The sequence below is a fragment of the Zootoca vivipara genome, chromosome 1 (genome assembly GCF_965207765.1).
Source record: "Zootoca vivipara chromosome 1, rZooViv2.hap1.1, whole genome shotgun sequence".
NCBI classification, from domain to species: domain Eukaryota; kingdom Metazoa; phylum Chordata; class Lepidosauria; order Squamata; family Lacertidae; genus Zootoca; species Zootoca vivipara.
The window spans coordinates 61,234-84,414 of NC_142582.1; the positions used below are offsets into that span (position 1 = coordinate 61,234).

The 23,181-nt window shown below is 41.5% G+C and overlaps 1 protein-coding gene across 2 annotated transcripts in view; it reads left to right on the forward strand.

The window, feature by feature from the left end:
• UBE2F (ubiquitin conjugating enzyme E2 F (putative)) overlaps window positions 1-22,928 on the forward strand; it is a 32,627-nt gene extending 9,699 nt beyond the window's left edge. For both annotated transcript variants that reach the window (XM_035140724.3, XM_088675138.1), the window contains 5 exons: window positions 4,489-4,559; window positions 8,332-8,389; window positions 11,533-11,565; window positions 15,462-15,524; window positions 21,654-22,928. In XM_035140724.3, the coding sequence (XP_034996615.1) occupies window positions 4,489-4,559; window positions 8,332-8,389; window positions 11,533-11,565; window positions 15,462-15,524; window positions 21,654-21,704 (276 nt within the window). In that variant the 3' untranslated portion in view covers window positions 21,705-22,928. The remainder of the gene's footprint in view (window positions 1-4,488; window positions 4,560-8,331; window positions 8,390-11,532; window positions 11,566-15,461; window positions 15,525-21,653) is intronic.
• The last annotated feature ends 253 nt before the right edge of the window (window positions 22,929-23,181 follow it).

A 23,181-nucleotide genomic window follows, 5' to 3' on the forward strand; every position in this document is an offset into this window, starting at 1 on the left:
TTTTTTCCCCCTTTTTAAAAAAGGTACAAAATGCAAAATAAATTTTTATTATTTTAAATAATAACTAAATAGTTTTAAATAAGTTTAAATAATATTTTAAACTTCAGCTCTCAATTTCTATATATAAAGAAAATCAATACTTGTAGTTATATCAAAATACCAGTAGGTGGTGAGCTCTCCTTATGAGAACGTACTTAAAAAAATATTAAAAGCCAAATAAAAACCCCCTGTAATTACCGGTATTTTTCCAGCCACACTGTGTCATTTCTATCCTTGTTCTCTCCCTGCTTTCCCACTCTGCTTTCCCTCTTATCTATTGTTTTGGTTTCTTATTTCCTGTTTTCCCTCCTTTACTGCAGCATATTCACAAGATTTCCCAGGATATAAGGGGGGGGAAACAACAACCTTTAATCCAAACTTTCTTTAGCTCATGTGAAAGTTTTAAAAATCTCCTTTTCCATTCACTAAAACCATATTGTTCCACAGTGTGTCTCTTTCTTCAGCATCTTCAAAAAGCCCTCATAATATCTACTTGAGAGAGAAAGTTTAAGATATTTTTGTACCAAGTCTCCTTTTCCCTTTTCTTCAGCTTCTTCAAAAAGCCCACCAATTACACAGACAAGGTTCATTTAAAAAATAATAATTGTCCCATCTCCAAATTGTTTCTGGTCTCTATCAGACCCAAAAAATAATAATAATAATAACTGTCCAATTTTGACATGCTCTAAAAATATTTCCAAACCAGTCCTGATTTAAAATTTTAAATCCATACATTCAATGTCTGTCTCTTTTAGTTCATAAAAAGGAGCAAAGGAAATAAATAGGTTTCTTAAAATATTAAGATCAATAATTCAGAAAGTTCACATTCTGCTTTCTTCTCTTATCACCCCAATGTCTAAAATTCATTTCTAGTTTGGCAAGCTTGCTGGAAAAGCACTATAAAGTCTTAAACTTATGCATCCAATATTAGCTAAAATCACAATGTTAATTCGATTCATCCAATGGAATGCTTGAAAATCATTAGCGGATATTTTATTTATTCTTTTCTTAGCCCCTGCAGATTTTATTCCATGAAGATTGATACCCGCTTCCAGGGGGTTGGGGCATCCTCTTTACCTCCCTGGTATATTTAATTCTTATTAAATATATATTTTTAAAAATTATCTTGTCCAAATTGGTCCAATTTCCTTTTACTTTTTAGAGAAGTTGCTGCTTTAATGGCGGCACTTGAGGCATTTTGCTGTGAGGTCTCAATTGTGCCGTGTGTGTGTGTTCAGTCTTGGCGCTCTCACAGCTCCCTCCAGAGCTTTGGGGGCTCCTAGAGAGTGTTCTCCAACACCGCTGGACCCTTCAGAACCCAAATGTTATTTTGGGGCTTTTAAGAGAATGTGCTTTGCCTTCCTTCCCGCCTCCTCGCAGCAATCGCGTTGCTCAGGATCCACCATAGCCTGCAGTCCACCATAGCCTGCAGTAGACCTGGAACTCCCAGGTTATTCATATTCTTCATCCATTAGGAATTTGTAAAAGTGTGAATGAGTTTTGTATGATACTTGGGAAATTTTCAGTACTGAAAAGCAATTCTCTTTAATTAAATCTCACCAGATATAGGTATAATTCTGCAGTTACCAAGAGAAAACAATTTTGCATAGAGTGTACTTATACCCAACTTAGAGAAGGTTCTATTTCTGAAGAGTATGCAAGATACCATTCTGAATTGAACGTTAAGAGCTATTTAATATAGCAGATCCTTTATGTAAGATCCGGTAACTGTAGCGAGCAGGAGGTGCTGAAAGGAGAATGGTAGAGGCAAAGCATTTCTTCTTATGCTGGAAATATGTGAAGGTCAGAATCGTGAGATACTAGATCAGGTATCCCCAAACTCGACCCTCCAGATGTTTTGGGACTACAACTCCCATCATCCCTAGCTAACAGGACCAGTGGTCAGGAATGATGGGAATAATAGTCCCAAAACATCTGGAGGGCTGAGTTTGGGGGTGCCTGTACTAGATAGTGTCTGCTTCTTATTGATTAGGGAGCAGCTCTGCCCATTGTGAATCATTAGACAGTTTTTGTTTTAATCATTATTTTGAAAGCAGAAATAAAATTATTAATAAAATCTGAAATAAAAAAAATAGCCTCCCTTGGATTTACACATATGTGTTTGTGGTTTAAGGTTTCTGAGAATAGGAATATATAAAAAGCAGCTGCTACAATGTTATCATCAGGCTCTTGTACTATTTGCCTCACATAATCAACTTTTATAGAAAAATGAGTATTCTTGTTCATGTTTCCCACACCTTTTCTGGATAAAAAATAAGCCTGGTAATTGCAGTCAATACACAACAGCAGCTGAAGTCTGAATGTGAGAATATGATTGGCAGAGCTATGAAATTAATTTCAGAAAGAGTTAGCTGCTGTTTTTACCAATAAGGATTATTTTGGAGCTGCATATTATAATTTAATTTTCCAGTGTTTATAAAGAATCCGTTTGTTTAATCAGTTTAAGTATATGATACAAAGATTCATGAGGATGAAAGAGAGAGAAAATAGAAATATTGGATTGACTTTAGAATCTAACCAGACTGATTAATGTTAGATGGTTATTGTTGCCAAGGAAAATAGATGTGCAAATAAAAAGCATAATTTCACAAAATGTGGGAAATACAGTTTGTGTTGAGTCACTTCATAATAACATAAAGAGATCAATTTAAAAAACAAACAAACCAACCCTGCATTTTTGGAGACTTTGTAGAATGTAAGATGCTGCTACTAATCATAGCACCCCTGTTGCCCCCCCTTTTTATCTTGTTTAGTAAATAAAAGATCCCACATAAACTTCCTGTTTATAATTACATTGTGATGTTTGGCAAGATACATTTGTCCTTTTGTGTGCATTATAGAACTATGCCAAGTTGAGTCTTATCTTCTCCACCTTGATCTCAAAATTGAAAGCTTTGCATCTTTCTAATCTAGAGCCTATGGCTAAATTGTTTAGCTATACAATCATACCTTGGATCCTGAGCGCCTTGCAAGTCGAACGTTTTGGCTCCCGAACGTCACAAACCCGGAAGTGAGTGTTCCAGTTTGTGAACGTTCTTTGGAACCCAAAAGTCCGACATGCCTTCCAATTGGAAGCCGTGCCTTGGTTTCCAAACGTTTTGGAAGTTGAATGGAGTTCTGGAACGGATTCCGTTTGACTTCTGAGGTACCACTGTACTGACTTTTCCTCTGGCAATAGAGCAACTTAAACTTTTGCCTCTGCTACTTGCAAATTGCCTCCTTGAATGCTAACCAGCAAGTAAAGCCCAACAGCAGTGAATATTCCCTATGCAATGGGGATTTACAGTTGCAATTGAAATTATTTAACCCCCATTGCCAATTTGGTTTATTATAAAAAAAAATAAGACTTTCAGCTGTTTGCAATGAGCAAATCAAACAAAAGCAATTGAAATCGCTCAACACAATGGATGCTTCAAGTAGGTCCCCCAAATTCAACTGAAATTGCAACTTTTACTGGCTTCTCCAGTCTCACTATTATTCAGCCCCTTCTTTAGTATTTAGTAGAGCAGGGGTCCCCAGACTACGGCCCGGGGGCTGGATGCGGCCCAATTGGCCTGCCAATCCGGCCCGCGACGACACCCGCCACCGCCGCCCGCTCTTACGGCGCGCAGCGCGGCAGCGCTCTTCCGGAAATCCTTTGTGCGCATGCGTATGGGCCTCTCCCGACCCGGAAGAGGTCATTACTGAACTAGAGGCCAACCGGCCCAAACGCCGGTAAGTCTGGGGACCCCTGTAGTAGAGCAACCTTTTGCTGCTATAACCTGCTGCAAGTGAGATGCATAGCCAGACAGCAGCTTCTGGCAGTGATCCTGAGGAATCTGAGGCCATTCCTCGAGCAATGGCCTCTAGTTCAGTAATATTGGGGTTTGCGTGCTGCAAATACCACCAGAGATTTTCTATGGGGTTCAAGTCAGGTAACTGTGATGGCCACTGTTCCTTTAACTTTGAACTTGTGAACTATGCTTCCAATGGTGTCTCTAGGAATATTCAGTGCCTTCACTATCTTTTTGTACCCTACTCCTTTGTGAAGGGTGATCTTTTCTCTTACCTTCTTGGACCATTCTCTTGACTTAGCCATATTTCTAGCATGCAGCCAAATTTGACAGTCAGCAAATCCCTAGCCAGCTCAGGTATTTCCTATGTTCCAGCTCAAGCACACCTGGTGCAATTAATTATGTTGTCATCTCATTTTGAACTTATTCCTGCACCACAAACCTTGCTAGAAGATATGAGTATTTGATAGGAAAAGACATCAGCTACAAAACTGAGGATGGGTGTTGTCTATTCTCTGGATAAGTAACTGGGGTGGGTGGGCTGTGAGGTGGCACACAATGCAGATTTCTGGAGAGCGGATGTCCAGAGCAATGTGATCTGTTTTGTCCTTCAGCTTGGGCAGCTTTGTAATCTTATGTTTTATTTTTCTGGCAGCCTCCCAAAGTGAAATGTTTGACTAGAATCTGGCATCCCAACATCACGGAAACAGGGGAAATCTGTTTAAGGTAATAAATAATTTTTATAGCTCACTTCTCTTATTCTATTGTCAGAGTTAAATGCCAGTAGATTAAATGGCTATTTCTTGTGAGTATGTGGGTAGAAGAGAAAGAAAGAGCACATATCACTGTCAAATGGCTCCTCCCCAAATAGGAATTACTTCAGCATAAGTTTGCTCAAACTCCACACCAGGCAGCAATGTTTGTAAAACAACAAACAAACAAACCACCCACACAGAAGCCTGTTTTATGTTTGTCTGTAGCTGAACCAACCTGGCTAACACAGCCACCTCTCTGCCAAGTGCTTTGTTTGCTTTAAATCAGGCATCCCCAAACTGCGGCCCTCCAGATGTTTTGGCCTACAACTTCCATGATCCCCAGCTAACAGGGCCAGTGGTCGGGGAAGATGGGAAGTGTAGTCCAAAACATCTGGAGGGCCGAAGTTTGGGGATTCCTGCTTTAAATGCTGTGTTATTTGGATCTTGCTAACTATGAAAGCTGAATGTACACATAGGCATATCCCACAGGAGAGGTGCCATTTCACTTTCCTCCCCTAACCAATAATAATAATAATAATAATAATAATAATAATAATAATAATAATAATTTATTATTTATACCCCGCCCATCTGGCCGGGTTCCCCCAGCCACTTTGGGCGGCTTCCAACAAAACATTAAAATACAGAAATCAAACATTAAAAGCTTCCCTAAACAGGGCTGCCTTGAGATGCCTTCTAAAGGTCTGGTAATTGTTGTTCTCTTTGACCTCTGGTGGGAGGGCATTCCACAAGGTGGGTGCCACTACCGAGAAGGCCCTCTGCCTGGTTCCCTGTAACTTGGCTTCTCGTAGCGAGGGAACTGCCAGAAGGCCCTCGGTGCTGGACCTCAGTGTCTGGGCAGAACGATGGGGGTAGAGACGCTCCTTCAGGTATACTGGACCAAGGCTGTTTAGGGCTTTAAAGGTCAATACCAACACTTTGAATTGTGCTCGGAAACGTACTGGGAGCCAATGTAGGTCTTTCAGGACCGGTGTTATGTGGTCTCGGCATGCACACGAAAGCTCATACCAAAATAAAAACTTAGTTGGTCTTTAAGGTGCTACTGAAGGAATTTTTTTATGTACATGTGAGACACTGATACACACCATATTGCAGCCAGCAAAGGTTGATGGGTCTCAATCAACTGAAAAGGCCCAGCAGAAGAATAAGTGGGACTGGGCTTAGGCTAGCAGCTGCATTGCATTTGCTGCTACCAAGATTGAAAGTGAGCAGGGAATCTCACTGAGGAAGAAAAGAAAAGAACATGCAAGCCAGACTAAACAAACAATGAAGAAAGAATCAGAGAGGGGATTCAAATGACTTGCACCCACAACTCACCTTCTGTTGGTCACACATGCACTCACCACATACAGACAAACACAAACCTCCCTTCCTCTCTCGATCTCCCCAAATGCATTGCTTGGTCACCTTTCTCTACCTTAAAAATGCATGTCTAGGCTACCAAGATCTCCTGCAATGCTTTTGCAAAGTTTTTTGCAGATAAAGTTGCTCAGATTCGGAAGGAGGTAGACTCCACCGTGGGAGCAGGGCCAGGGCGGGAGAGTGCTAGAGCCCTGTCTAGTCATGTTATATGGGATCAATTCCAATCTGTTACCTCCGAGGATGTGGACAGGCTGCTTGGACGAGTGAAACCGACCACCTGTCTCCTTGATCCTTGCCCATCCTGGCTAATAAAAGCGAGCCGGGAGGGGCTGGGCGATGGGCTGCGCGGGGTAGTGAATGCTTCCCTCTACGAGGGAGCCTTCTCAGACCCACTGAAAGAGGCGGTCATTAAACTGCTTCTTAAATAACATCTCTGTTGGGGCCTGAGTGTTCAGACCCCTGGGCACTCACTTGTGGGGTGCCTCAGGATTCCGTTCTCTCCCCCATGCTTTTTAATATCTATATGAAGCTGCTGGGAGAGATCATCAGGGGGTTTGGGCTGGGTGTTCATCAGTATGCGGATGATACCCAGCTCTACCTCTCTTTTAAATCAGAACCAGTGAAGGCGGTGAAGGTCCTGTGTGAATGCCTGGAGGCGGTTGGAGGATGGATGGCGGCTAACGGATTGAGGTTGAATCCTGACAAGACAGAAGTACTGTTTGTGGGGGACAGGAGGACTCCCTGGTCTTGAATGGGGTAACTGTGCCCCTGAAGGACCAGGTGCGCAGCCTGGGAGTCATTTTGTACTCACAGCTGTCCATGGAGGCACAGGTTAATTCTGTGTTCAGGGCGGCTGTCTACCAGCTCCATCTGGTACGCAGGCTGAGACCCTACCTGCCTGCAGACTGAGTGCCAGAGTGGTGCATGCTCTGGTTATCTCCCACTTGGACTACTGCAATGCGCTCTACATGGGGCTACCTTTGAAGGTGACCCGGAAACTGCAATTAATCCAGAATGCGGCAGCTAGACTAGTGACTGGGAGTGGCCGCCGGGACCACATAACACCGGTCTTGAAAGATCTACACTGGCTCCCAGTACGTTTCCGAGCACAATTCAAAGTGTTGGTACTGACCTTTAAAGCCCTAAATGGCCTCGGTCCAGTATACCTGAAGGAGCATCTCCACCCCCACCATTCAGCCTGGACACTGAGATCCAGCACCGAGGGCCTTCTGACGGTTCCCTCATTGCGAGAAGTGAGGTTACAGGGAACCAGACAGAGGGCCTTCTCGGTAGTGGCACACCCTCCTATCTGATATCAAGGCAATAACTGAAGACGGCCCTGTTTAGGGAAGTTTTTAATGTTTGATGCTGTACTGTTTTTAATATTCAGTTGGAAGCCGCCCAGAGTGGCTGGGGAAACCCAGCCAGATGGGCGGGGTATAAATAATAAATTATTATTATATTATTATTACCAGTTAGGCAAAGAAGCAATCAGAATAAACATCCCAATTGCTTCTCCAACGCTAAGAGAAAAAACTTTTTTGGGGTTTTGCAAACCCACAACAGCCTGAAGCAGGACAAAGGCAGGCAGAAAATGACCAGGGAACTCATCCCCATCACTTTCTCCAACTTCCACACACAGCTGTGACAAAAGCCCTTTGGGGCAATGCAAGCACTCTCCTTTTGCAATGAATCGGTGGGCGGGGATAATATTTGCTTCTCTTCTCCAAAGTGACCAGTAGCAGAGCCCAACCAGTTGGGAGATGTGGATCCTGAAGGCAGGAGCCCCAGGGTTGACAGCGGAGCAGGATGGCTGCTGTAGCCCAGTCTGGAGGCTTTGCTTGGGCTGTCCATCCACCACCTCTTAGTCACACTATGGTTTGTAGCATCACCTGTCTGTGGCCAAGTGAACTGCACCGTGACGACATCTTACAGTTTTATATTAGTTAGCTCCATTACCCACCTTTTACCACAAAGGCCCAGGGCTGGTTACTGCAATGTAAAATGCAACATTAAAAACAGATTAAAACAAATTGCAATCACAACCAGTTGATACAAAATTGTGGGAGCAAAATGGACTGATTGAATTGAGAACCTTGGTGAAAGATTGATTAGTCAGAATATATCTCCAAGTGATATGAGGTGGGACAAGACCACCTGCTTACACTGTTAGCCACGTTTGTGTGCAGTCACCTATATGTAGGGGTACACATACACACAAACTCTTTTTCAGCTATTAATATCAAATTTTCTGTCATTCCTTGGCAGCTGGCTGGGCATTTAATTTGTCCCTTAAATCCTAGAGTAAGCAAAGCACATAGGAATTCAGTGTATAATATGTATTTGCATCTTTATTTCAGTTTATTGAGAGAACATTCAATTGATGGCACTGGCTGGGCTCCCACTAGAACATTAAAGGTAGTATTATCTTAAACGTATAAATGTGATAATCTTGATCAGGTGAAAACTTCTATAACATTTGTGTAAATCTTTAGGGAATTTTTTAAGAAAAAAATTGTTATCTTGATTTGAATGGTGAATTAAGCACATGCTCTCTAATAAGATTAGTTTCTTGCCTCTTCCAATAAATAAATGGGACCTAAATGTGGTTTCATTGTTTATTTTTTTAACCTAAGCTCAGCTGTATTTTTGTGTTCTGTGAAAGTTTTGATTTCTCTGAGGCATATGCCCCTGTTCACCTATGAAGTGGATGTGAGAGGTTGTATTGGGCAGAAGGGAGTATTGGGGGAAGTGGGATAAAGCCTATTCCACAGTACAGGAATGCTGGAAATGGTTTGCTTTCCCTGCCATAGGCTTTGCTCCATAGACTTTAAGCAGCTTCCAATGTCAACTGTGAGCTAAGCAGAGAGAATACAGTGGTACCTTGGGTTATGTACCTGATTCGTTCCGGGGTGCACTTCGTAACTTGGACGGCTGCGATAGTGCACTTCTGTGCATGCGTGACCTGCGCAGAATGCGCGGGCGGCGAAAAATACTTCCGGGTTTGCGGAATACGCAACCCAAAAAGTACATAACTCGAAGCAAACGTAACCCGAGGTACGACTGTATTACATAAATCAATGGATCACGGTAATGGAAGACAGGGGATATAGATTCTCTCTCCTTCCCTCCACATTCCTTTTTCCAAGCACATGCTTAGAATAAATTCTTAAGATTGCCTGACATCATATCTTTTACCCCAGAATAGCCCTATGATTTTAAAGTGCCATAAATCTCTTTGTAGTATTTAGTCTCAACAATTTACATAGGAGCCTTTGTACTTTCTTGGTAGCTTTTATGTAAATCCAAGGAAACTTTGTATGTAAATCAGCTTGGTTTCTGCAAAGGAAAATTGTTTAGAATTTTTTGAATGAGTTTTTTTAAAAAAAAATCAGATAAGGGTTAACAATTAACTAGCATAGTTTTTGCTAGTGAAAATATGAATTAAAAATATAAATTATGAACTACCAATTTCAGATATCCCACAGGTATCGAAGGAAGTCATTTGGAAAATTGTGTCTTAAAGTGTGAGGTTGCATCAATTGATAATTACTTTATTTACTTATTGCAGTTCCATTTTTTTATTTATCTAAAGTACTTATATACCCCTTTTCATTTGAAATCAGAAGACAGTGAACAATTAAAAATACACTAAAATTACAATTCAGAATAACAAAGTCAATAGGCCAGGGCAGACATAAAATTAATAAATACAATAAATTGGTACTAATGGGCAGCAAAACCAGGAAAATATTAATTAGCTTTTAGGAAGCAGTGAAATGAAATTAGTGTTGGTGCGTGCCTTAGTTCAAAGGGGAGGTGATTTCATAGCGAAGGCGTAACAACTAGAAAGGCCTTCTCTCTGGTTGCTGTGAGACAAACCTCTACAGGTTGCAAGCACATATCTGCAAGTGGATGGTAGAAATTCAGTCATTAATATAGCCCATATTTACAATCTGTATTTTATGTATAATAATACCTCTGCGAACATCCACGTTGTCTAGCGTCCATTACGGTGAACGTCCACAGCAAACTCAGAAGTACTGGAACAGGTTACTTCTGGGTTTGCTGCTCGCACATACGCAGAAGCACAAACTGCTCTGCATGTGTGCAGATGCAGCGCTTTGCCCTGTGTCCTTTTCAGTTAGCGGCCGGGGCTCTGGAACAGATCCCGGCCGCAAAACGAGGTACGACTGTACTGTAGAATAAATTTCTGACAGACCAAGGCTTCCATTTTTAAAGATGAAAGTAGATTGACAAAGTGATATCCTCAAAGCTTCCCCTTAAGATCATGGTTAAATTGGGACTTGAGTCTGGCTTCCAGGACCAAGTCCACCAAGATCATGCTACTCCCTGTTAAATGTATAGTCTTATGCCAGGCTCTGCAAGTAGAGTACCAAGGTTGTGGAAAGGTTTATTTCATATCCATTTTATAATCTGTTGGCATTACTCTTAATTTTTCTTGGTAGAAATAAATGTTTATTTTTGCAAACTGTTGAGCTTATTGTTACAGGTAGGTAGCCGTGTTGGTCTGCCATAGTCGAAACAAAATAAAAAAATTCCTTCCAGTAGCACCTTAGAGACCAACTTAGTTTGTCATTGGTATGAGCTTTCGTGTGCAGATCTGAAGAAGTGTGCATGCACACGAAAGCTCATACCAATGACAAACTTAGTTGGTCTCTGTAAGGGTGACTCCCTACAGGGAGCCAGCCCCCATCATCCTAACTGGACTCAAGCAGAGTTACTCTAGAGTAGCCACAACGACCCTCTGACAGTCTCTAAGGTGCTACTGGAAGGAATTTTTTTTATTTTGTTGAGCTTGCTGTTCCTTAATATGACTCTTTGAGATGGCACCAAGCAAGTAAGGTCCAAGGAGATTTTATCTGGTACTCTATGCAACATTCTTAGATTTGATATTTCTTGTATTATATCCTGCTTTAGGTATTGCTCTCTAATAACTACAAATAGTTCAGAAAAAAATCTGTTTCAAATTCAGTTTTGCTGAAGAGCCATTCACAATATACTTTTATTGCCATAATTTAGATAATATTCATCTATCTAGGTACATTTGTGAAAATAGAATAAAACCCCAAATATAATAGGTCATAAAACTCAAAATCTTTCAGTTGGGGTCATGATTGAAGAAAATGCATTCTGAAATCAGTGCAAAGAAAGGTTCACACACTTTTTTTTACCTAAAAAAATGTGAGTCACTTCTTTTTCTTCCTAAAATGAAAATATTTTAAAATCTCTTAAATCATCAAGCATGGTTATTCCTTTGGTTCCATTTAAAATTTTCAAAGAATTTAAATGGGCGAGCATGTCTCTGGAATCAATGCTGATACCTTGAAATTAAATGCTTTAGATAAGGGTGGGAGTGTTTGTTTGTTTGTTTGTTTATATTCTTTATGGAAAGTTCAACATTTACTGAACATTTTGTGCAAGAATTCAATATCTTTGCATTTTGCCTTTGGTAAAAAAATAAATAAGAATGCTTCTCTGATGTGTAGACATTTGAGTTGATCAATTCTTTGACTGAATCTACTTCTTTTTCTTTTCAGGATGTTGTTTGGGGATTAAATTCTTTATTTACTGTAAGTAACAAGTGCACTGGCTGAGGTCTTTTTCAGTTGACCTTATCATTCTAAGACTTGCCCTTTGCAAAAGAAAATAGTGCTTACAGCTTCTAGAAGAGTTACCGTGTGAATTTGTTGCATCAAAATTGTTGTAGGGCCTGAAATATCATCATCTTATTTATGATTGCATAAGCTTCAGTGAAGTAGAGTCCCATTGAATGCACTTGATTAAGTAGACTGTACTGCACTAAAGCTTATGCCCTAATGAAATTATTTCTCTTCAGAGTGTTACAAGACTCTTTGTAGTCCTTATAAACATCAGGAACCTACTTCCCCTAGCAAATCACATTGACAAGAAAGTATGTACTCTTCTCAGGCATTTTGGCACCTAAGGTGCCAAACTACAAAATGGCGCCTTCCTCCCTGTTAAAGAAGGGGGGAATAATGATCCACATTGGGATCTTCTGTCCCGGAGGATCCTGGGCTGACCCTGTAAATTTGGCATTTTAAGTTTATGTTGTGGTTTTATTGGGCTCTCAGTTACCTTCTATGGATGTTACCTTATGATAACTAGTGTTAAACCTCTGAGATGATAAGATATAAATCTGAATCTATGTACTTTTCTGTTGCTTCTTTAAATTAACATTTATGTGATCAAACATTCGTGCTATTTTTCTGGAAAGTAAAAGGAAGGATGAATAAGTCTTAATTGCCTTTCCCCTTTGAAGTTATGTAATTACAGCATCAGATAGATTATATTTCTGCTCTGTTGTCCAATTTGCAATCTGAAGCAGATACAGTAGTATCTCCAGTTACGTAACCCTCTGGTTACATAAACTTCAGGATGCGAAAGCAGCAAACCCGGAAGTATTTGACCAGGTTTCGCTGCGTGCGCAGGTTTTCAAGTTGCAAAAACCTCGGGATCCGACTGGACCTCCGGAACTAACAATTAACACAATGGAGGTGCAAACCTGAGGCCCTCATTTCAGGGCGATTATTCGGTGTATGAGCTGCTGTAACTCCTTGTTCTAAATGCCCCTTCCCCAGAAGTTTAACCTTCCTCCCCATAACAACCAATGAGTGTCTCTTCAGAACTTCTGAGGCTGGCTTCTCGGGTATTCTGAGCACCTATTATTAACAAATAATTATCCCTGATGGCAGACAAGCTAGCAGTGGATTCCCTTTAGCTTGCTGTGCTCCACCAGAAGTCTGAAACAGCATCCTTTTTAAAAGCTCCTTTGTAAATAATTATGCACCCAGGACCATCTTTTCTACGTCAAAGTTTTCCTTCTACTTCAAAGGCAGACTTTGTGAATTAATTGAATTGTGTGTGTCCTGCCCCAATTTAAGGACATTCTACAGTATAAACTCAGAAGAACCATGAGACATTGGAAAATGTAATGCCTGACAAGCTGTAGAATCTGGATACTCTGAACTCTTGGTATTGGCTGTGTATGTGCTTTACGAGGATTTATATTTCAAGAAATATCCACATCTTTCCCCCCAGAGTGTAAACAACAGATTGTTTCATATCACAGGTTCTGAATACTGCTCAGATTGAATAGGGCCTATAGGCCAATGACCTCTTTCCTCAGGACTGCTGGTCCAATTAACTTGGGATGCCTTGGGCAACTTTTATGTAAAAATAAAAATATTAGTTGACCTGATCACATATAGCATGTGCAATTTAGGCCTGAGCTATGTTTTTAAAAGGGGACACGGGTGGCGCTGTGGGTTAAACCACATAGCCTAGGGCTTGCCGATCAGAAGGTTGGCTGTTCGAAACCCTGTGACGGGGTGAGCTCCCATTGCTCGCTCCCAACTCCTGCCAACCTACCAATTCGAAAGCACGTCAAAGTGCAAGTAGATAAATAGGTACCGCTACAGCGGGAAGGTAAACAGTGTTTCCATGTGCTGTTCTGGTTCGCCAGAAGCGGCTTTGTCATGCTGGCCACATGACCTGGAAGCTGTACGCCGGCTCCCTCGGCCAATAACGCGAGATGAGCGCCGCAACCCCAGAGTCGGTCACGACTGGACCTAATGGTCAGGGATCCCTTTACCTTTATGTATTTACCTTTTTGTTTAAAAGACACCACATTTTGGGGATTTTTGTTTTGGGGATTAAAAAAAAATACCCATAATAAGTGACCGTGATAGCAAGAAAAGCAGAATATGGTAGGTGCAATTTTATACCACTTTCAGCACCAACCACTGCAAAAATAATTGCCAGACAATCTTCTGTTTCCATAGTGATCATTTCTTTCCCCTCCTCACAGTGACTTAATTAATGCATGAGATTGTCAACTCTCAGGCTGCTTTGATTTGAACAAGGTTAAATTTTAGCCTTCATGCAAAAGAGTAGCAGTGTTTGTTGCAGAGAGGATTTTGGAACTTTGGACCTTTTTATCTAGTAAAACTAGATAAAATTAGTCATATCTGAGACTGCAATCCTACACACACTTGGAATTAAGCCTCATGGAAATAGTGGAAATCCCACTGAAACCACTTAAGTCCTGTTGCTTTCATAGGATTTAAAGTTCACTTGTATACATATCTATTCTGAATGAATACATTCAGGTACAAATTTATAGAACTGCAGCCTTATTTTAACTAATTTTAGCTAGATTGGAAGTGTTGTTTTCTCCTATAGGGTAACTTGATCATTGTTTTTATTGAGTGCCAAGTTAATGGATTTATGGACACATTTTGTGGAGACATAATGTTGACGTGGTTGCTTGCTTGGAACTGAAGTATTGCTCACCCAGTTCTTGGATAACAGCATGTGTGCACATGCACACGCAACCTGCTGAATGGTGAACCTTTGTTGAAATGGAGGAGTGGGTGTTCATAAGCTGTTTGTGATAAGGCATACCAACCTGATTCTTAAAGTCTTAAAGTAAAAAATTGCAGTAGGCCTCCCTAAGGGTTTTGATTTGCCTTTAGGTTCCAGATTTATTTATCTAATTCTTATCCAGCTGTTGCTCTGCGCTAAATTCAATCTCTTTGGCTCAGTTAAGTGTCACAGATCATCTTTGTTTGGTCATAATAAATGGGCTTTGGACTTATTGCACTCCTTCCTCCCCTTGTACACTTCAATTCTTTTCCTCACTTTCTGGTTTATGTTAACCATAGTTTGCCAGAGTATATGATTTGAGCAAACAATGGTTGTTGCAAACCATAATTCACCTCCAAAGCAGAGTTTGAAACTTGTTTGAATCGGGTTTCCAGTGCTATTTTGGAGGCAATGTTAGTGTGGTTAGTCCATTGTTTTTACAATTCCCGGAAATCTGGTCAATAAATTTTGTTGTCCATTCCAACCTTGTAACATTAGAACAGCAACAGCCGTCGCCCAAACCTTCTCAGTTATGATTCCAATACTATAGAATCTTGAAAGAGATTGAAAACCTGTTTACTGAGCTTTCAGAGGGTAAGAGATCTTATCTTTCATGTGATTTGGCTTTTTCTCTGAGGCTACTGGCACAGCTTTGTGGGATTTTAAATATATATTTCTGCTGTTGTGACCAGCTACTTTAAACCACTAGTGAAAGTGGTAAGAAAGTGAAAGTATTTAAAATAAACAAGTGAGGGGGAAATTAATGAGTGTAAATGGAATGGAAAGAACCCAAGGCACAGCCTGTTAACTTGGTTGTAACATCTGAACCAGGTCTTTGCAGACACCCTAATAGTAAAACAGCCTCTGAATGTTTAGATTTTCAATTTGGAGTTAACAAAGATCTCATTGACTCAGTCCAAGAGCTTGTACATTCTATATAAGACATCTGACTCTTTTTTATCAAACCATTATACCACATCATAAACAGTTTGTCGTGTGGTAGAAAGGGTTAGTTTCAAAGTTCATTTTTGTGATAGTTACAGCCAACCATTTTCTTAAATGTCTGGTTTTTTCTCTTCAGGATCTCTTGAATTTTGATGATCCTTTGAATATTGAAGCTGCAGAGCATCATTTACGCGACAAGGTGAATAGCAATGTACTATAAGAATATGGCTCAGTTTTCTAATCTGTTTTGTAGCCTTTGACAGGGAATGATTTCTGTGCATCAATATTTAACAAGCATCATTTTAAAAAGTACAGTATTCAATTTATTCTAAGGATCTTGGATCTACCTTCTATACTGCAAAATGATATGGCATTAATGTTTGTGCAGGGTGCTGGGTCTTCTCTTTCTGCCTGCAAGCCCCTGTTCCCCACCCCACCCCCCCAATAGTGCCAGTGTTCGGTGACCCTCCACAGTAACTGGGGGCAAGAGCAAGGTGCATTGGGTGGGAAGAATTGGGGGAGGGAAGGGAACGCCCTACAAGCAGAAGTATATTCAACTTGTGTCTTTCTATCCAAGCCACCGTGATTATACTGTGAACTCCAAAATCATATGACTATATAAAGTTTATTGTGTCATACAATAAGAACAGTAATGAGTTAGAGCCAAAGGGCCATAGGTGGAATTTGATTGCACAAACAATTCTAGAACAATGCTGTTGGCCTATGCTGGGGAAAGAGATTTTTGGAAAATGGTGAAAGATATTTTTGGGGGAAATTTTTAATCATATTTTTTTTTCACTTTTTTTAAAAAAAGTAACTTCAAAAGTTAATGTAAGCCCATGATGTCGCATATCATATTAAATCCCATGAAGGTCTGAAGAGATTGGTATTTTTAGTTTTGAAATATCTCAGTTCCGAAAAACGTTTGCAAACCGGAACACTTATTTCCAGGTTTGCGGCATTCATGAGCCGATTTGTTTGACAACTAAGCCGTTCAAGAACCAAGGTACCACTGTATATTACTTTCCTGGGACAATCAAAGCCATTTCCATTAGCAGACCAACAATATAACCAGCATAATAGAAAACAATATTGAAAACAAAAGTGCAAGCAAGATGTGTCTTACATCTTTTCCAAAACAACAAACAAACCTCTTTGCTCAACTGTTCAGGAAGGAGGGCCCACAAATTCAGTTCTGCAACTATAAAGGTTTGCTGTCTAGCCACCACCATGCAAACCTGAACAGTAAGGCTTACTGACTAGTGAGAGCAGACAGTCCTCTGTGGCTAGGCTCAACACACTGAAGCGTTTAGCCACAAAAGAATATTATTTGTTAAGGGTGTATCAACAATTCTTAGACTAGCATTTACCAATGAATAAGTTTCTTCATAAGCAATACATATCTCATGGCAGGAAAGCAAAAACACTTCAGAAGAAGGTGCTGCTATTGTGTGTATAATATGAATACCGCAGATAGCTGAACAGAGGGGAAGGGAAATTGGGGCTCAAGTGTAGCTTCCCTCCTCTCTTATTTGTTTGCTTTTGTCCTTCTTAATACTTTTTGTGATCATTGTGATGAATACCTTGAATCAGACTGAGATACCAGGCTGTGCGGCATGTTGCTTTTGGCACTAAGGGGAATGTGGGGGTCTCCTATTTTAAGACAACCTGAAAAACGCGGCTTGTGCCTACGTCTCTAGGAACACCCAGGGTATATCTTGTTGGATCTCAGCTTCAGTATTTTGTGTGTGATGCAAAGTGTACTACTCTTTGGCAATTAATATTTTTGGGGTGGGGAAGAAGGCAGAATATTCAGTTCATTACAAATCACAGTTACTCAGTGCTAATGAACGAATTAGGTTGCACTACATACCTGATAGTCGAGCACAAAGGGACCATCTGTCCAGTAGCTGTATGAATCAGTACCTGCTTTTGATTCACTCACTTAGAACTAGTCACCTTTTCAGGAAGTTATGCACAAGCAGCACCAGCATCTTCATGAAGGTTTCTGCTGTATCTGCTGTATTGTTTTTCTACCAGAAATTCAGGTGCAGAACTTAAGAATTGCCAATTGATGAAAAGCAAAAAAGACTTTTCTGTAATTCACTTTCCACATCTCTAAGGCCTTTCAGTAACTTCACAGTACAGTGTAATCACATCACACACACATTTTACTTGAGCGAATTCAATTACACATGCTCGACTCCACTGGTGGCAACGGCTTTCCTGGCACAGTTGCAGCAGAGGAGGGGGAGGTATTAAGGCAGGAGAGTACTAAGAAGCCTGTCTCTCTCAGCTGCAAGACGAGCGGGGAAGCAGAGACAGCTGGAGAAGAAGAAACCCTAGTTCCATCAGCTACAAAACAAGTGGGGAAGCAACAGAGGCAGGCAGAGGAAGAAGAAACCCAGCCTCCATTGCCTGCAGAAGGGAGGAGAGAGGCAAACAGAGAGAGATGCAGGCAGAAGAAAAAGGAATGGAATTTTCTTTTACAAGAAAGACTTTTCTGGCCAACCTTCCTATAGCTTTCTATGGAGTAAGGACGCTCTGTTCACTTTCTGGTCTGTTTCTCTGGCTTTCTAGACTTCTTCCACAACTGGAAGTATACTGGGACTATAATGCAGAAGTATGCTTGGTAGTGGGAAGAAGAAGGAAGTGTCTTCTTCAGAAGAGAAGCAGCAATAATCCCTTCCTCCACACGCTAAAATCTACCCCACCACTCAGAACTCAGCACAACATTCTTCCCTTGTACCACACAAGCTAAAAAACTAATTTGTGGGAGGTATCTAGTGAAGACAAGCATCCGCTGTGGACACAGAGCCGCCAGGAATTAGGACAAGGAGTTGCAGAAAATAATCCTTGATCTCTGTTGTGGCACAACCTTAAAAGGGAAATTTTAGCAACTAATATTACCAAAGTTTTGGATATCAGTTAGTGAAGTGTACTTAGAATTGGCAAGTAAAGCAATCATTCACCCTGTGCCATTTGGTAGCACCTGTCTTCATGAGCCACGGGTGTCAAACTCAAGGTCCGCGGGCCAAATCCGGCCCGCCAGACCTCATCATGTGGCCCGCCGAGCGCCCCAGCCAGCGGGACCCAGCAGCGGGACCTTGCTGCTGAAGCGCCGCGCCGACAAAGCGCCAACAAACAGCTGGGGCCTGGGGGGGTAGAAAGGCGGCCGGAGCAGCGCTGCGTGGAGCGCCCCGAGCCACAGCAGAAGAAGGAAGAGGCAGCTTGTCGGGTCAGCGCCCGGCAGCGCCGCACGGAGAGTCCCGAGCCTCTGCGACACAGCAGTGCTCTGTAGCACTTTGAATCCTCCTCCTCCTGCCACGGCTCGGCGCCTGGAAACGGCTGCTGCTGCTGCTGCTGCTGCTGCTGCTGCTGCTGCTGCTGCTGAAACACAGACAAAGCACCCAGCAGCGCCACGTGGAGGAGGAGGAGGATTCAAAGTGCTACAGAGCACTGCTGCGTCCCAGAGGCTCGGCACTCTCCGTACGGTGCTGCCGGGCACCGACCCAACAAGCCGCCGCCGCCGCCGCCTCTTGCCTCACCTCCTCCTCCTCCTGCCGCGGCTCAGCCTCATGAACATGCAACTCTGAGGTTTTACGCACGTCTGCTAAAACAGACACCCGCTGCCTCACGCTGCACGGGAAATGCTTTTTGCCCCTAGGTCCCTTCGCGCTCTTTTCTGGCGTTGAATTAAGGCGGCGACCCCCCCTTCCCTTTCTTTCTTCCTCTCTCTCGTTCTTATTCTTTCTTTCCCTCTCCTTCCTTCCTTCTTTATCTCTGTCTTCTCTCCGTCTTTCTTTTTCTTTCCTTCTTTATTCCCTTCCTTCTTTCCTACTCTTCTTTCTCTCCCCTCTTTCCTTCCTCTCTCCCTCCTGCTCCCTCTTTTCTTTCTTTCTTTCTTCCTTACTTTCTTCCTTTCTTCCTTCCGTCCTTCCCATCTTTCTTCCTCTCCCTCATTCTTATTCTTTCTTTCCCTCTCTACTTCCTTCCTTCTTTCTCCCTTTCTGTCTTCTCTCCCTCTTTCTTTTTCTTTCCTTCTTTATTCCCTTCCTTATTTCCTACTCTTCTTTCTCTCCCCTCTTTCTTTCCTTCCTTCCTCTCTCCCTCCCACTCCCTCTTTTCTTCCTTCCTTCCTCCCTCCCTCCCTCCTCTCCCCTCCCCTCCCCTCCCCTCCCTCTCCCTCTCCCTCTCCTCAGAAACATAGGATGCTGCTTTATACTTCTGGCCCTTAAACCCTGGAACCAGGAGAGCAGCTCCAGTGAGTCAACCTCAGCCAGTCCCTTTGGTGAAGGGTAGTGGCTCACTAGCAGAACATCTGTCCTGCATGCAGAAGGACCCCAGCATCTCCAGATACCAGTAGCTCTGCAAAGCTCCTGCATGAAACCCTAGCGAGCCTCCACCACCCAGTGCAGTTACCAAAAATCATTTTTCAATAAATTGTACAATAATTGTACATTTGAATATCTACTTGCCATTATTCTGACTATGTTTCTGCTTTCAGAGCTAGTTATTACTTACATTATTACAAAAAACAGTAATAATTGAATGCAGTGACAATAATTTATGATAATAAAGAGTGGACACATAGTCCTACAGATACAACCAGCCCTTTGAGGGTGACCAAACTACTGATGCGGCCCCCGATGAATTTGAGTTTGACACCCCTGCTCTAAACAAAAACAAAACCCCAATTTGGTTGTACAAGGTGAGCTGTGAGTTAGCTTTTCGCTTCTCACCCCTCACTGGAATGAAATCTGAAATGACGTTTGCTCAGATGTCTCATTGAAATGGTGAGTCTTTAAATCAGTCAATCAATCATTGGTTTTCAATAGCTTCTCAGCCTTTTGGCTAAGAAAAAATGTAAAAATCTCGGATTTTCATTTCACAGTAATGCCAAAGTAACACCATGTATGTTACTTTGTGAATTACCATTTCAATATTAATGAAGTGTCTTATTAGTGCTATTGAAGTTATAAATCAAAAATGAATATGTGAAATTGGGTCCCATAGCACAATTTGGGAGTCTGGTGCATCTTGGGTCTGGACCCGTTGAAGACCACTGGAACATACTATTTGCACAGCACCTAATTCTGTGTGGTATGAGATTCCAGGGGTTCCATGCACTTACCACCAGAAGCAAGCCAGCTGTTAGTCACACAAAGCAAGTGGGATTAATTCTTTATTAGGAAAAAACAGGATCTGCACAGGAGTGCCAAGCCTAATTTGCAGAGCAACTCATCTTCAGTAGCAGAAACTGAAGGTTTCCACCTTCCCACAGCTGTTTGAGTCCCCTCCTCTCCAGGGCTTTTCCCAAGCAATCTCTGACTGTGCCTGCAGTTTTTGCTCCTTCCACTTCATGCCTCTTCTGCTTCTGGGAGACCAGGGAGAGGGGAACTTGTTGTAGCAGGAGGGGCAGACAACCACACCTCTTCACCAGCTGGACTCCTCTCTACCTCTTGGCCTCCTTCTTCTCCTGCTTCAGCTTCTGGTTCTGATTCTGGACTTCTCTCTGCCACAGACTCTCCCTGCTCACTAAACCCTGTTAACTCTTCAGCTTTCAACACCTCCCAGTATTCTCCCACCACCAGTACTTGGGCTCTGAGCCTTCTTCCCTTGGGGGTTCCCCAGCTGGTTCTTACTACCATTCGTATGCGTCAAACCAGTCTGCGACACCCAGGGTTCGTGTTTCATTCAGAATGAGACACAGTGGAGCCTGTGGTTTCTTAATGGTATATGGTTTATTTACACATATATACAACCTGAGCCTACAGCATCAGTATCCCAAGACGGCCTTGCTTCCCCCATAGCCGCAACCTTTGATTCAAACAGAAGTCAAACATCACTCTCTCTGGCTTCCTAATCTACAGCTAGCTTCTAGCTCACATCACTCAACTCTGGCCTTTTGCCTTAACTACCCATGAGTTGAGGGAGGGGGCCCTACCCATTTGCCATCTTGCACAGAGCACCTTCCTTTGTCCCCTGTTCCTTAGTGGCCCATCACCCAGGCCATCACCTCACCAGGAAGCTCACCTGGCTATTACAAGAATTAGACGGGGGCCCGGGCATTCAGTCTTCACCCCCCCTCCAAAAAAAACCTCCTAACTCTACATGAAATATGGAAACACAAGCTTCAGATGTTTAAAGTTTCATATCTCTGCACAATCCAATGTAGTGACTGATACCATCATTCCATTTCTTTACATGTATTGGGAGGCTGAAATGCATATATTTCCAAGCAAAGATGCTTTCTTTCAGCAATAATGTTACCAATATTTCTGCAGACAAATCTTTCTCTATTCCTCCCCCCCCCCAACTGGTGTAGGAGGATTTCCGATCTAAAGTGGAAGATTACATTAAGCGCTATGCAAGATGATGAAGGGAGAAGGCAGGACCATGGATTGTGAATGCAATGTTGATTGGTAACTTGATAAAACATCAAAAAACCTGGAATGTGCTTGTTCTGTATCCATGTTGTTCTGAAGAAGATAACAAGCTTCAAAATACTTCATGTAAATGGTGAGTTCACCGTCAATACAACAAGAAAATTGTGTATGTTGGTTGGAGAAAAGGTTGTTTGCTTAACTCTTGACAATGTTTTCTTTTCTGAAATTGTACTGTATATCTGGAATTGAGATGTGCTTGAAACATAAAAGAAATCACTATTAAGATTATTTTCACTTAAAAAATTATTCATGTCTAGTAAAAATTAATGGTATGTTTACTGGAACACTTAAAAATTGGCAATAAAATTGGTCTTTATAGAACTTTTAAGATGCATAAATATTTGCCTTTGCTGGAACTGAAAAAAAGTCCTGCACTTGAGCAAAGGTAATTGCATAAAGCCAGTTTATACCTACTGTTGAAGTTCTTATATTTAACTTTTTAAAATTGCTGCTTTCTCTTCCTTTTTTGCCTACAGTGTTTTGAGTTTGCATTTATTGTGCAAAGCACTTACTGAAACCAAGGCTGATTCTATGGCCTACATATAAATGCAGTGTATTATTTTTAAAACTCAATATTTTACACGGAGGTGCAATGAAAGGGAAGTGTTTTTTAAACTATCTTTTTAAATTTTAGATTTTGCTGTGGAAAGTTGATATTTCAGACTATTATATAGTAAAGTAACATGAAGTTTCAAGTAATAACTTGGGAGAACTACCCAAAGCTCTAGCACCTAATCCATGAGAGCAACTTACTTAATGCTGCAATTCCATTATCACACTCTTGGAAACCAACTCTTCTGGGATAAAGGCATAGTTTATGAAGAATGCTTTTAAAGCCCACTTAGCTAGCTAGCTCTATATCAAAGAATGTATATATCAGATTGCAGCATGCCTTTTGGGTGGGAGGGTGCATGTACCTCAGGAACTAGTTCAAAGCAAATGCCACACACAGTGTGTGTTTATTATTTTAGCCTACTTCTTCCTGACATGTTGATCACAGCTGATACTGTAACTGGCCTGGGAATCAATTGAGAGAGCCATAGTCATCAAATTTTATTTAGGTTTCATACATAAAAGTGAAATGTATTTTGGGTTACTGTGATAAATTACCGCTAAAGCCAGAATATGAATAAATGTTTGTGTAGTTTCATGCATATGTTGTGCAAAACATTTCCTGCCTCAACAGTTACCTGTGCCATATGAAAGAATCTACAATGGCTTGTGATTTGCCATTATGGTAAAAACTGTACAGTAAACTTTGATAATGAAAGCCCTGAAATTGCACCATAATTTTCATAGATTTTATCAGTGTAAGACATTTGGCTGTGCAATTGTTACGATCTAGCCAAAGTTATATGCTTTTAGGTCGCATCGATTTGAATGGGAAATATTTACCCGTATATTCCA